The following is a 15,200-nucleotide window of genomic DNA, read 5'->3' on the forward strand; positions in this document are numbered from 1 at the left end:
TTCCCAGAGCCTTCAGGTGTTAGTTTACTTGCAATAAGTATTTAGCAATGTCTTAGAATTAACAGTACCTGAAACATAGTAAGCCTGTCACTGGCTTCCTGAGGCTCTAAACCAACCACCATTGGCCCATTCTAAAAGAAAAAAAAAATTAAATAGTGAATTTAGAGGGTGAAAATAGCTACAACTTATTTCTAATCAGCATTTTCTAAATACTAAACTCAAACATTTTTGTGCTGCAGGATTCCATCCCTCCATCAGACAACAACTGAATCAAAGATCACACAGTTACCTACTAGAACAAGCACTTTATTTAAAAAAAAAAAAAAGAACAAAGACGTCAATGCATTGTCTTTTTAATACAGAAGTTTTCATAATAGTGTAAAAGCTAGGCAATGGTGGCTCCTTTTTCAAGTAAAAATCAGCATTACTTAGAAGATCATACAAGACTGGTTCAGCTTGACTCATTTATATTCTACTGAGAAAGAATATAAGAGCTTAAGTCATTTGTACTCATATCCAACATCAGAAAACGCTTCTTACGTTCTAACATAATTTCTCATTAATCCTCATCTTCGCATTTCCTCATGCTAACTAGCTGTTTATCGTAAACCCTAAATGTCTCAAGTCTTAATCTTTAAGAGCCGATTACCAGCATTACATACTTTAGTCACACACAAAAAATAACCAAAGCCTTCCCTGCACTGAAACTCAAATACCACATTAAACAAGAATAAACATATTCTGCAGACAGTAGAGGCATATCCCATTAATTAGTCAACTCCACAATCTTTCCATGCTCCCACTGCTCCTCAGAAACTCCTCTAATACAAGACACCACAAACACTTACCTGATCATAATCTGAATAGAACTGTACACAGTCTTCAGTAAAAGTCTTCACAGTGCTAATAAGCTCTCCTCTGAAGTTTGGCTGCAAAGCAATGAGCTCATTCTGCACTTCATTTGCACGGACTAGCAGTTTTTCCCAAGTGTAGTGCAAAGTGTCCACCTTCTCCATCTCTTCCTTGGCCACAAGTAGACCATATTTGTTTAACATAGCATAGGATTCCTGTCAGAAGATTGAATCAAGATATGCAAAATGGTAACTGAAGTTAATTTTACACATATATGTATGCTAACATTTCAAATTTTTAAGAACAGAGAATGATTTGTTAGAAAAAGAAAACCTCTTCTTTTTGCATAGCAATTATCACAATCTGTTAAACAAATACCAAACTGGAAGAAACATCAAAATGAAAACTAGCCAGTTCTCCTTAACTCCGTATCTCTCACATAGCATTCTGCTTTCTGATAGATTATTTGTCCTAGTGCAATCTGCCTCTCTAAATACTATTTCCAGTTAAAGTACTCCTTAAGTCTACAGTTTCATTTTAATAAGATTATTTTTCTGATCCATGTCTTCAGTTATCTGCTATGACCCAAGCTGAGTATTACAGGAGGTGAGCCATGAGAAAACATCTAAGCAGAGGCCTTCAAGTAAGCAAAGCAAAAAAACCTTCTATTGCATAAAGACCTTTAAGCCCTACTTCATGTTTTCAACAAAAAAAAGAATTAGGAAACCACATCAAAAGTTACCACAACTGGTATGTTGCAACTATTTCAAATGTTGTAACTATTCATCATTCAGAATGAGGAATCTACTTAAAAAAAAACCTACTTAATGGTCCTTTGTTTTCTCAGAACATTGATCTCCACTTGTACCATCAACGTATAAACACCCCACATACTGAAACCCTTAGTCAAGTTTCACAAAAACACAAGTGAAACTCACTGTAAACTAGCATACATTGTCAGATGTTCAATAAATGTATTTTAGTAAGTGAACTTCTTTAAGAAAGTCAATTGCTTATGTTTATTTCAACCCATGACATAGCTGATAAAGCTATCACTCCCACGCATTCTCATATAATCTAACATTAGCTTTCTCCTCTTCTGTAGGCTAAGCCAAAAAAAAAAAAAAAAAGAGGAAAATCAATGCTTTGCATACACAGACTTCTTCCACAAAGTACTAAAAGCTTTCTTGCATAAAATATCTGTATTCTTGTCATCTTCCTACATAACTCACTCAATTTCTGCACTATTCACTAAACCACCTCTCGCCTCAACAAGTTTACGTTTGTCCAATCAGAGTTCCACACAAGAAAGGTTTACAGGAACACAACAGGTCTGCCACTCAACATTTAACACATATTAAATCATAACTTTTCAAAGTGCACTGTTATGCTTTAACCCAGAAAATAATTGCTCTGTTGAAACAGTACCCATACATGCAACATTCCTATTAACTACCTCAATGGGCCCAACTTGAGAGTCTATGGAGATCTGCAGTTCTCTGATCTCTTTTAAAGCTGACATGGCTGTTCTTATATCATCCAGATCCTTAATGCGGCGATTTAACTTCTTGCCAGTTTCCTCTATAAAAGTGAAAATTGCTTCCATCTCTGTTCGGTACTTCTTATTACAATGACGCCCCAGCAAAGTCATCCAGGCTTTGGTTTCTGCTCTCAGTGCTAGCTTTAGATCAGCTAAAAACATTGAACAATGAACAGATATTTAGATATTTAAGATGTACTTTTAATCTTTTTCAATATGTGTTCTCTTTGCTCCCAGTTCTGGTTTTTCAGTTTAACATCCATGTCCAGAGAAGATGGAATCACATTGACACCTTTCAGTGTTTTATAGGATTGCTTGCAATTCAGGATTGCTTTGCACCTAATCTTCTCAGAATGTATTATCTTTCCTACTGGATGAGGCTGGAGTCCACACTTCTCATCTAGTTTGTATATCATTATACACATTTCTGTCCTACACATCACTAACAATTTGGTTAATATTCTCATCTACGTCTAAAATTTTTTCAGAAATTCATCTTTAAAAAAGAAAATGTGGGGGGGGAAAGTAAGAGTCTGATTATGAAAGCTGAAGAAACAGGAAGTTTGATCTGACATTTTCTAAAACCAAATGGTCCATCAGCCACTTAGTAAGTTTTATCTGTAGCATCAGTAGAACCAAGTGACAAACATTTAGAGAGAAAATGGAAGTCTTGCTGAGTTGCTGCCCAATTTTGCAATGGTCCAGTCCACTTCTTTAAAGCTCTGCCATTAAATTCAAATTTCTTCCTCACAGTTCTCAACAGAAGAGTCAAAATCAATACGAACAAAAGCATTACATAAAATTTTAGCTAGATATAATTTCAACCCTGTTACCTATTCATACCCTGTGCAGATTCCACTTGGGTGTCTTCCTTTTTACACAGTGTCTCTTCCCATGCTTAGCTCTCACACCTAATGGTCTTTTTTTTATTTATTAAATATCACAACTACCTCACCTCCATTGAGTTTCAACAGCCAGCTTGTTTCTCTGTCTCTAGTTCTTTGCCTCACGATATAATCAAAGACATTTGGTTGACATTCTTTCCTAATGAAGAAAACGTTCTGTTTCCTCAGATTTGACATCCACTGCAAAATCAGCTGCATGCGTTTCTTACAGTCCATCATAGTTCTCAACTCTCCTTTCTGTTATACTGGTGCAAAATGCTTATGCAAAATTTAGTTAGGTGATGTGGAACCTGAGCTACAAAAAAGTAAAGATTTGAGGCCTGGCTTTCATGACACAAAGGGAATCAGCAACAACATGCACGCTTCATTTAACTGTGTTAAACAGAAGGCTTTTCAGCTGTCTCATTACATGCAGCCAGGCAAGGAGAAAAGCAACAGAAACGTATCACCTTACTCCCATAAAATATGTACCTATGGGGGTCCGAAGGACACACAAACATCTACCATCCAGCCCAGAAGTGAGCAGAAGTATCCAGGTGAGGGAAGAAACTCCAGCTGAGCCTCACAGATACCGTTGCGTTAGCATTTTCTTTGCATGCATTTACAGCCAAAACAGCAAACAACCATTCTCTCTCTTTCTCCTTTCCATCTTTAACCTAGTTCACCCATCCAAAACTAAGCACCATATCTCCTTCCTACAGGAGACAAAAAGTATGTATCTCTAGAGAGAAGTGAAAAGCTGAATTCTACCAGTGTACAGTGCTATAGCTCCCACGCAGATGTATTCAGGCTCAGAATTGATTTTCAGCTCCAAGTCTTGGAAATGCAGAATTTCAGATTCAAATTCAGAAAGTAATGGGTTTCCCATCAGTAATTTCTCAATGGTTTCCTCCTTGTCCCTCTGCCATATATGGTGGTAACAACTAAAACTCTCCAAAGCTGTAACAACTTCCTGAAACACATTAGAAGTTCAAAGAAAGTTTCTCAGCATTATATGTATAGCATACATATAATTTCTTAGCATCTGCTAGTTAGAATACATTAGAGAACCCCATAGTGGAGCAGGTTGCCTCACCTCACTAAACAGAAGGCTGCTGGTAAATTTATGCTAAAGCAAGTTCCATTAGCAATCACAAGCCTTGCCAGGAACTGTATGCTAATCACATTCAATTTGTCAAATCAGTTACAGTATTTTCCAATGAAGTGATTCTTCAGTCAATAAGATCCTAGGAATCAGTGGGAAGTAAAAAACTCCTTTAAGACTAGGATACAGTACACTTGTCCTTCCCTATCACTAGGCAAGTGAAACCTGAGCTCCAGGGCCCAACATAACAAGAACAGCAGTAACTGAATTTATTCTCAAATAATGAAGTTATGAGACAATTTTTTTTACATGTATGACACTGGTGATATCAGCATTAAATTTCACCCTCAATTCAGGTATCTTTGATCTGAGTATCATTTAAGGAGTGTGCAGCAAGAATTATTTTTCTGGTTCTCAGGAGTTTGGGAAAATGTCAGACAAAGTTAGATCATCATCACTTCAGCTAATTAAACAAATAAATGAGAGGTGACTGCTATGAGAGATAATCCACATCACGACTTACAATAAACATAGTGCTTGCAAGCATTTAAACCTGGATAAACAATAAAAGTGTCCAGTTCTAAAATACTGAGTATCAAAATACCAAGATAACTATCCACCATTATCAACTGCACCTTAGTCTTCAGCACAAGCCTGGATGTCATTGTGCTAGTTATGCTTTAGTACCACTGAAGTTACAAGGCTTTGAGTCAAAAATGTCCACCTGGCAAGGCTCCATTGTAAGGCTGGACTGGCCCCAGGAGGAACTGATTCAGAGTTCCCCAAAGAAATATCAGTTCAATACCTACAGTTTACCAGAGAGTGCATAAAATAAGAAAAGGGCAAAGAAATGATACATATCCCTTAAGCTATCTCCTAACCTCCAGTAGCAAATCTTATACAGTACTTTACAAATGTCAAGCTGACAGCCAGTTTTCTTCCAAAAACCTTCATAAACTCTTCATAATGGACCAGAAGTCATGCTGGCTTCGTTGGAACTTCTATGTGAATAAAACTATATTTAACACACTTGTACAATTACTACCAGTTCCATATTAAATACGCAAAACTCAACTATACCTAGAGTTTTTTATGATGTTTTACCAACTGGACATATGTTTTTAATCAGACCTAAGTTTTACTTCATGTAATATCCAATACCTCATAAATTTTTGAACAGAGTACACTTAACCCATGTTACGCTTTCAAAGCGTATTTGCAAATTTGCAGCCACCTGTTTTCCATCCACCATCCTACACTTTTTCATTCATATGATTAATTGCTGCTTTAAATGCCTACCCTTATTGCCCAAAGACATTAAAAGTAATACATTAATATCCCTTAGATAGTGATATTAAATTAACATCTCAAATGTCTTACCCTTTTTGTAGAATTAATAGCTGTGCTGAGTAAAGATACTAATTTAATAATTTCTTTGTTCTCTGAAACACTCTTGAAGTAGTTCTGGCTTTTCACTGGATCAGACAAACCGAGTGATGCTGCATCCAACACACTACCTATAAAGGCGGATTCAAACAGTTTTAAGACAGATATATTGTTTAGGCAAAGCAAATTCCTATAAACAAAAACTAATAACCTGTTTTTCAATAAGCATGCATTTCAAAGTTAAGTGTTAGTATTAATCAAAAAGACAACTAGAAGTCTAGGAAGCCAATATAATTGCCACAAATTCACAAACATCTCCATTTTGGGAAACTTGCTTCATCTAGGTACTGTGTCAAATTTGGAACAAGTCCCACTCCAATCTTTCAAATATAATCTTTCATTTTCTCTCATCCCTCCCCAAGGTTTATCCTGTACACTTCACCTAAGCGATTTACTGATATGTCAGCATTGAGCAAATCCATAAATATTTTTACTTTCTAAAATAACGTGGGGTAGACCACAATTGACTACTTGAAATAAATTAACATTAAATCCAAGATGATCATCGCCAGTCCTCAAAAGGAAAGAAAAATAAAAGCAAGGTCCATTAGTTAGCAAAACCCCACAAGATTGAACTTACCATCGTTTCTTATTTCATCTCGAGCAAGAAGAACTCCTAGTATTGAAAGAACAATTTCATTTCTTAACCAGTTCAAGTATTACTTTCCTACTTTTTAGGTGTGTAAGAGGGAGCTAACCTAAAAAGACTCAATATATTTTTGAAGTACCCAAAGGACAAAGTAGAACAATTAATTTGGCTTGATTCTAAACCATTTCAGACAAGAAAAACCCAGCAACCAAAGATACCATCTTAAATTTCCTTGAATTAATACCTTTAATAACTTAATTCCATGTCTGATCGCAAAACAGATTAAGTTAAAATCCTTTTAGAAATTTTAGTCTATTCAATCCTCTACACAATTCTCTCTCCACCAATACTGCAATTTATATAGAAATTTCTATTCAATAAAAGGTTTTGTGTAAGCTCACCTTATCCTTCTTAAAGGAATTTAGGACAAGTTTTAAGATGCCACTTGAACACGCCAAGTTACAAACCATACTGGCAAATCATGAAAGATCTTTTGTAGCGATAGTGACAATAATTGTTTTCCAAACTCATTCACAATTTCTAGTATGTTGCCCAAGCTGGCACCCTGACAGCTTTTCAGATGCTGCAGGTAGAACCCAAAGCAGTACAACACTCTGAGAGGCACAAAAAATCCCCTTACTCAAATCCACACAAAGACAAGTATCTTCAGGCAAGCCTGGTTTCTAATCACAAAGAGAAGGTCTGGCAATGTTATTATATCCTATTTCTTCTCCAAGGTAGTTTAAAATCTACCTTGTCTTGTTCTACAGCTTTTGATGCATTTTGTATTTAACATCCTTTAACACATACTGCATAAATCACATTTACCTAACATTCAAATTGAGTGATGTTAGAGTTTATCATTACCATGGATGTTTTTCTTTCCAGTCTCCTTCATTCCATCATCAGAATCGCTGTCTCTGCTCTCACACCGCAACACAGACACTTTTCTTGCTAACATTTTCCTCTGGGGAAGAAATAAAAATTCATTTTCTATTTACAGTAGTTTTGAAACATTGGTTTTAAGCAAGGCTATTAGAGACACAAACCTTGGATATTCTCTCCTTACTCCACTGTCCAACTCCTTTCATTACTTTCACAATACTATCTACAGCTTTATTAAGCATCTGCTGTACCTCATCCAAAGAGGGTGTCATGATGATGTTAGGGATAGATAGGTTAATACTAGTCCTGATTATAGGATGAGCACTTTTTTTCTGCTTAGAAGCATCGTGATTTTCTAAATGAAAGACAAAAGGGAAAAAAAAAGGTTGCTCACATTTTTTTCAAGACATCAAACTAGGCATTGTAATGATATAAATCAATATATACATCCTAGTGTTGACTATTGAGTGTAATCTCTTAAGGAAAAAAGGTTCCTGAGTAATTTACAAGATGTATTGGTAAAGTCTACAGCAGCAAAAGTGAAAACTAAGTGCCATGCTATTTCTCTCCATGAAGCTCCTCTTCAACTTGTTCTGTGCAGCTAAATTGTTTAGCAGAAAATTTTGTTATATGGCTTGTACTCCTAGTCAGCATTGGGCACAAAAACTCCTTTCAATCTCATAATATTGTATGCCTTATATGCGATAGAGACCAAATACAAATACCTTTATTTTTGTTTCTTAAAAATATGTAATGAAAACACTTCAAAAGAGTGTTCCATCATAATGTATAGAAAGATCTGAAGGCAATTAGTAAGAGAAAGAGAACACACCACCTTCTCTGTTTTATGTAAAAGGCAAGGTCAAACAGGTAACCACTTATCAAGTCCAGCTCCAAATATAATATCCAGCTTCAGAAAAGTACAGTCAGTCCTAAGAGAAACAGCATCACAATGACACATTCCTACTCTCACAGGAAAAAAAAATTCTTTGGAAATATACCATGTTACCAGTTGCGAGTTAACAAGACAGCTTATTCAAACTCCCTTTGTTTTCCCCTCTTTTACATATGTGTCTCTTTTTTCATACAGTTCTGGGATATTACATTTATATATTTCTTTTTATAGGCTAAGAAAGCAAAGTACTGCAGTATGGCCACCTAAGAAGTTGATCATGGAAGATGCATGGATGCGCTTGCGTATGGTCTCCAGAGTGTTTCGAGTGACTTTCAAAAGGGCGTCGATATTACAATGATTGAAGTAGGAAAGCAGTTCAGTGGCTTCTTCCTCTAACATTTCTAAATCTGTTCTCTTCCTCTTTGCTGGAGGAGACAGTCCAGCCCATATCTCACTGGAATTGTGGGAGGAAGTCAAGCCTTTTAATCTTCTTTCCTCTTCTGTTGCTAAAACATCATAAATCTAGTTAGTTAAATTGACTTAAGGGACTTTAAAACACATTAAAGCAACACCTCCACAGGCATCTGAAATACAGCTAACTTTTACAGAAGTGCAGATTATACTCATTTGTAACCTGTACCTCAATGTAACAGTCCTTTTACTCCTACCCACCTTCCTTTACTCAGTACAAACTGGCATGATTATCACCAAAATTTAGATATTATTTCTTATATTCTTTCTCTGGGAAGTCCAGCAATTAACCATGGCCTGTAAGTAGCTGCTCCTACGGCATTAATATTTCAACGTGCAAGTTAGACTGATAATATTGACCTATTTTGCAGATGATAGACGATTGTTAGATGATCCATTATCCAGGCAAATTAAACAAAAGTCTTTAGACATTAGATACTGATTGATACTTCAGTCAGCTAAGCTACAATATCACCCAACACATATCATCAGCATGCAAAAGAAACATAAGCACAGAGCTACAATACAATCTTCTTACCTGTATTTTTTCCCCTTGTTTCATCAGAGGGTACAACTGACTTTTCTTCTCTGACCTGTACCTCAGTGTCAAGTAACATGTTAATCAGCTCATTAGCAGCATCTTCCACCAGTGAGCTTTTTAAATGTAAAGTTCGAGAACCTTTTATACAGAGCTCCTGTTATCAAACCAAAACAAACATATGTTCTTATCTTCCCAGTTCTCATGTCTACTTCACAGACATAGCAACCTTTATTAACACAAATGTCAAGGCCTCAGATTGGTGAAAAACAAGATCAATACACAACATTATTTTTAAATTGGTGTGCTCTGAACTATGTAGTGTTGGATTCTTTGTTGTGCCAAACAAGACATCATAAATGTCTTTCAAAATTGCTGTGGTTTGTTTCCTAAATCACAATTCATCCATAGTTAACATCATGAATCAATGTTTATAAAGACTCATTCCATTAAAGGGCTCCCAAAAGCAAGTGCTTCTTAATTTTCTTAACTTTCCAATGTAGACATGGGAGTTTTAACCTTTCTTTTAATCACTGCCACTACATTACTTGGCTGTGCCATAAGGAGTATTAGCCAATCATATTTCCCATTTTTAGCTACATAGGAGATAAAAATCTATCAAAAGCTGTATTTATGATTAGAATAAACAAGAAAATTAGTAACTGGGGGGAGAAGGAATCAAAGAATGAGATTTAATAAAATTCAGGAAAGATTTAAAGTTTTGTGAAGTTTTTTCTTTACTACTTATGGTAAAATTGATTAAGTATGCTTTAGCCAACTATGATTTTTAACTATAATCATCTTTTATTTTTTTCTTCTTTGTTATCTCCTATTTCTTTAAGCTTAATCAAACCTGGCCACCTCTGTTTAATTAAAAATCAATAATTGGAAAAATTCAGCCACTAGCAAGATTCAGTCATTTCCAAATTTTAAGACACAATCTGTGATCTTCCTAATGATTCAGTCTAGTTGAGAGAGAAGCCAGATCTGTTTGCAATATCACAGCAACTACTAAATAAATTACTTTGGGTTTTTTCCCACGGTATGACTATTTTTGTTGCAGCAATTTCTTTAGAAACTTAAAGACACCTGTTAGGTGCACCATTTTAATCTCATAAAAAAGGGAAAATATCTTAATTCAAAGTCATTGAACTCTTCTTTATGAAAATTTTATCTAATAACCTTAGTCTTTTGGAGAAATTCCTCACTGCTCAGTGGTTCATCTTCTGGCAACTTACAGAGTGGCACTCTGTTCATTTCTTGAAGGACAGCATGAATGCGAAATTCAACCAAGTCATTCACTCGATCAAGCAATAACTCCAGCCCAGCTTTTGAAGCAAACAGAAGATTCAAGACAAGCTTAAAGTTTGAAACAATAGTCTTTGCAGAGTCCTGCTTAAATTTGTACTTCAGCAAACCATCATATTCAATTGTATATGAATTCTACACCTTAACCAGCTTACTTCAAACATCTAAACTTTTAAGGCAAGGTTCACCACTGAAATCATAATTAATTTTTTGCATAACATATGCTCATCTAGCATATGCTATCCATATCCTAGAAGATAATAAGCAAAAAATTATAAATATATATAAGATGAGCTTAAAGAATATGTATTTCAAAGACATTAAAATTCAATTGAGGTCCAGGAATACTTCTCCTATAGCTTGAACTAGTTACATCTCAGAGAACCTACTAGCAACAGAACCTTTTGACAAATAAAATGTCTATCCTTCAAAAAAAAGTTTGAAGCCAAATAATATTTAACAGAAAACAATCACTAGAATTTTCACAGTTTAATAGCAAGGAGCCAGTCCCAGACTCAAACTACGTGTATTATTCAAAATTAAATTGAGTGTAATGTCAGGTTAGCATTCAAAATGCATTTTAATTTGCCGTTTCAACTAAAGAAAATTCCCACTACAACAACTTATACCATTTCAAAAAACAAAATCTATGTTTGATGTAGTAATTAAGCTGAAGCAAAAGAAACTTGGTATCTTCAGAAACAATACACATCTCAGTGCAATCTTGTCATAATCTTTTGAAAAGACTACAAGCTCATCTGTTTTCTAAAGCTGTTACCCAAGATGTGTGTACATTAAAGGGACTGATGTTAAAAAAAAAGTTTAATATGAAGAGCTATTGAGCAGTGACAGTGCCAACTGAGTCGCGATGATATTCCCCGAGAACTTGTTTTGTACATTATAGAAACAAAAGGCAAGATTAGGAAAAGTCTGAAACCTAGGAGCTCTTTTAAAAAGTAGTTATCATTCTTTGTATTCAGAATACACAGGACCTTTTGCATACTACTTTATGCTTGGATTAATCCTAACTGCCATCCCATCTGTATTAGTAAAAATTTGACAAATACGTGAGACAAAAAGGTGTTGTTATGAAGCAGAGGTTTCACGAAGTACAGGATAGGTGAAAATTCTTATTTCTTTCATGTATAAGACAGTTAAGTGCAAATCATATAAAGGATAGTAAGCTTAAAAGTGCATCTTGCGTTTGTATAGAAACAAACAAGCAGAAGTTAATCAAAGGAGACAAGTGACTCACCTAGCTTGTAAAAAACTGTATTAATATATTTCTCAATATTAAAGGATGTCCAGGTCAGTAACGTTAGACCTGGCTGGATAGTATCATCTAAATTTGCTAACCGAGGAGCCATCAGTTTTTCAATAGGGTGTTGTATTTTCAGTTTAATTCTTTTATATTCTGCCAGCATCATCTGAAATAAACAGAGAATGAAAGCATTAGTTAATATACACTGATTTGAACCTCTTCACATACACATGTTTATCATAACTTAAATTAAGAAAATTCCTCTGGATGTACATCACTGAAATTCTTAAGAAACAACAATTAATTGTTTGGGAAATGTCTTCATTATTTTTGGCAGAAGTTCACTATTTGTTGCTCTTTATAATAATGCAAGTACTACTTCACACAGAAATTCATCTTTGTAGATTGGACTGGTTTTGGTTGGGATGGAGTTAATTTTTTTCATAGTGGCTCATATGGTACCATGTTTTAGATTTGTGACCAAAACAGTGTTGATAACTCACCAGTGTTTTGGCTATTGCTGAACAGTGCTCATACAGCTTTGAGGCCTTTTCTGCTTTTCATGCTGCCCCACCAGTGAGTAGGCTAGGGACACACAAGAAGCTGAGAGGGAACACAGCCAGGACAGCTGACCCCAATTGACCAAAGGAACACCCCATACCTATAACATCATGCTCAAAAATAAAAGCTGGGAGAAGAAGGGGGACATTCAGAGCTATGGCATTTGTCATCCCAAGTAACCATGATACAGCCTTGCTTTCCTGGAGAGGGCTAAACACCAACCTGCCAATGGGAACTAGTAAATTAATTCTTTACTGTGCTTTGCTTGCGCATGAAGTTTTTGCTTTCCCTATTAAATTGTCTTTATCTCAACCCACATGTTTTCACACTTTTAACCTTCAGATTCTCTCCCCCATCCCACTGGGGGGAGTAAGCGAGCAGCTGTGTGAAGCTAAGCTGCCTATTGGGGTTAAATCACAACACAGACAGAAAAAAGTTTGCACGTTTCAGTCTCTAAATGGGTGTTCCAGGAGACAAAAAGCCCAAGGGAAAAAAATGCATCTAAGTGAACTTTTCAGCCATTTTATTAGACCAGCCTTACCAGAACTTTAATAAGGTATTTGGTTTCTAATGTATCTTTAACCTGCTGACCTAGTTTCACATGATTTGCAAAAAACCCATCCTTACAATAACTTAACAACTTCATATGACATTTTTTGTCTCATTTCAGAATCAAGTAGCCCTTTGAAGCTGTGGTTTTCCAGATACCTCTCTTTGAATCCTCACCTTGAATCACTGAGAACCTTGTCTGTTCATAGGTAGACAAATGATCCAAAGGATTTAAAAGATGGGAGAAAGGGAAGTTTTAGCTTCTCTTTTTTAAACTTTTCCACAGATGTCTGTGTAAAACATTAGTGCAGGAACTACGCTGCTACTTGCTGGATGCTCTACACTTTTTAAAGGTATAAAGGCATACCACCTGTTCTTCCCATCTCGCAAACAAAGTGTATCCAATGCTGACTGCATCGTTGGATCAGAGATAAATTGCCTATCATTTAGAAAGCAGGCAACAGAGCAAGGCATCTTGTAAGCCTACTTTTCCGCTCCATTCTCATCTCTCTCCCAAGCTCTGCAGAGCTTCCCTAAACCCATACAACTTGGAAGTAACTTCACAGGAAATACAAAGCCAAGAAATTATTTTTAAAAGTGCCTCAAGACAGTCATAAAGATAAAAAATAGATTTGCCAGTGTTTTCTTAATGCATAATAGTTGATCTTCGTTTTTTCTCTTCCCTATGTATAGAACCTAGACATCTTAATGTACACCACACATACATAAAGTAACTAAAATAAACCCACCTGCAAATTGTTGACAATCTTCTTATACCAGTCTCTCTTCTGTTGAATAATACTTGCAAATGGTGGGATTTCAAGGTACATGTGAGCCATGCAATCTGTTTCTCTGACTAAAGTTAATATTTGAGGGTCAAAATTCACAAATAATTCTCCTGTTTCTGGACCTTTTACCAAGAGAGATGCCTGAAGTCCTCTTTTACTTAATTCAATCTGCAGGAAACAAAGTCATCATTCCTGATCAAACAAGCCAGTACAATGAAACACACTGTTTTGGACATAAATATTACTTTGGCAGATACTAAAATTAGGTACTGCTGACAATAAAGATTGATATGGTAGGAATCAACAATGAAACTTTAACAACACAATCTGTATGTACCCAAATGCTTAACAACCAAGTTAACTGTTCTTTATCCAACAGACATTCTTCTGTTGGTTCTTGGATATCATAAGCTGTGTTCCACAGTCCAACATCAAAAGCAAAGCCATAGACTTTCTTACTTCAATCCTGTTAAATCTGAACTCTCGTTTCCTTAAAACTAATTGCACATTCTGCAATAAAGCTGCACACGACCTCCTTGATGAACTAAATTATTCTTGGATAACTTCAGTTATCTTTTCAATAAACTTATCCTCATTTCTCCTTTCATTTGTTTTCCACTACCTAACAGAAATACCATGCTCCAATCTTAACGGAACTCCCAATTATATCCAACCTCTGAGCAAATTTTTAAAAACACTAAAATTAATCATTATTATAGATTTTCTTTAATTCTTAAAAGGGAATCCTACTCACACTATTGGTTTAACTGCTTTATTTGAATATTAGAATACCATTTGTGCTCTGTGTGATTAGAAGGGAAAACTTGGCTGATACCAGGAAGAAGTCATGCCTTCAGTAGGGAAATTTTTCCTACATGTAAAACTCTACTGCTATTCCTATTTTCCATTTGTCCTTTTGCTGACATAATTTTATTGTTCTTTATTCACTTCTCAAATTTCATGTGTCACATTACGTTGAGATGGAGCTTGTTTTTAAGTAATAGTTTTATAACCCATTGATTTCTTTCAGTGTACTTTTTTCTTTATGGAAGACAAACCAAAAATTAGCACCACCTTTCAATGTCTAAAATACAGTTGACTATACTGCTTGCTTCAGCTGTATCACATATTATCACGTCATTTTACACAACATTTTTCAAGAAATCATCTACTCAAGTTTTGTCATTGAAGCTGTCACGCTCTATCCACTAGCATCAAAGTCACTCAGCACAGCTGCCTTAAATAGGAGCTAAATTTTTTCCTGCAAAGTTCACCAGCAAATCTTACTGCACTCTTCTTTGTACTTCAGAAACTCATTATTCCCATTATCAACCTCTTCCTCTCTCATTTATGAGGTTTTTTTCATGCACTTTTCATTACTAAAGTGATAGGATTTGTAACGGAGATAAGAGGTACATTGAAAGCACAAATCTTACACGCCCATAGAATTACAGTAACTGTCACACTTCCCGGTATTTTATTATTTTAATATGTCCAAGTTGAACATCATTGGCTATAGCACAAAAAT

At 35.5% G+C, this 15,200-nt stretch overlaps 1 protein-coding gene across 1 annotated transcript in view; it reads right to left on the reverse strand.

Moving 5' to 3' along the window:
- The window catches only part of DNAH5 (dynein axonemal heavy chain 5), a 135,694-nt gene that overhangs the window by 89,345 nt on the left and 31,149 nt on the right, over nucleotides 1–15,200 (reverse strand). The window contains 12 exon segments of the mRNA XM_059836066.1: nucleotides 69–131; nucleotides 849–1,067; nucleotides 2,309–2,544; nucleotides 4,048–4,249; nucleotides 5,762–5,898; nucleotides 7,284–7,383; nucleotides 7,466–7,656; nucleotides 8,460–8,702; nucleotides 9,206–9,362; nucleotides 10,388–10,533; nucleotides 11,769–11,940; nucleotides 13,634–13,840. Coding sequence (XP_059692049.1) covers nucleotides 69–131; nucleotides 849–1,067; nucleotides 2,309–2,544; nucleotides 4,048–4,249; nucleotides 5,762–5,898; nucleotides 7,284–7,383; nucleotides 7,466–7,656; nucleotides 8,460–8,702; nucleotides 9,206–9,362; nucleotides 10,388–10,533; nucleotides 11,769–11,940; nucleotides 13,634–13,840 — 2,073 coding nt within the window.

The sequence above is a fragment of the Gavia stellata genome, chromosome 3, assembly GCF_030936135.1.
Source record: "Gavia stellata isolate bGavSte3 chromosome 3, bGavSte3.hap2, whole genome shotgun sequence".
Taxonomy (NCBI): domain Eukaryota; kingdom Metazoa; phylum Chordata; class Aves; order Gaviiformes; family Gaviidae; genus Gavia; species Gavia stellata.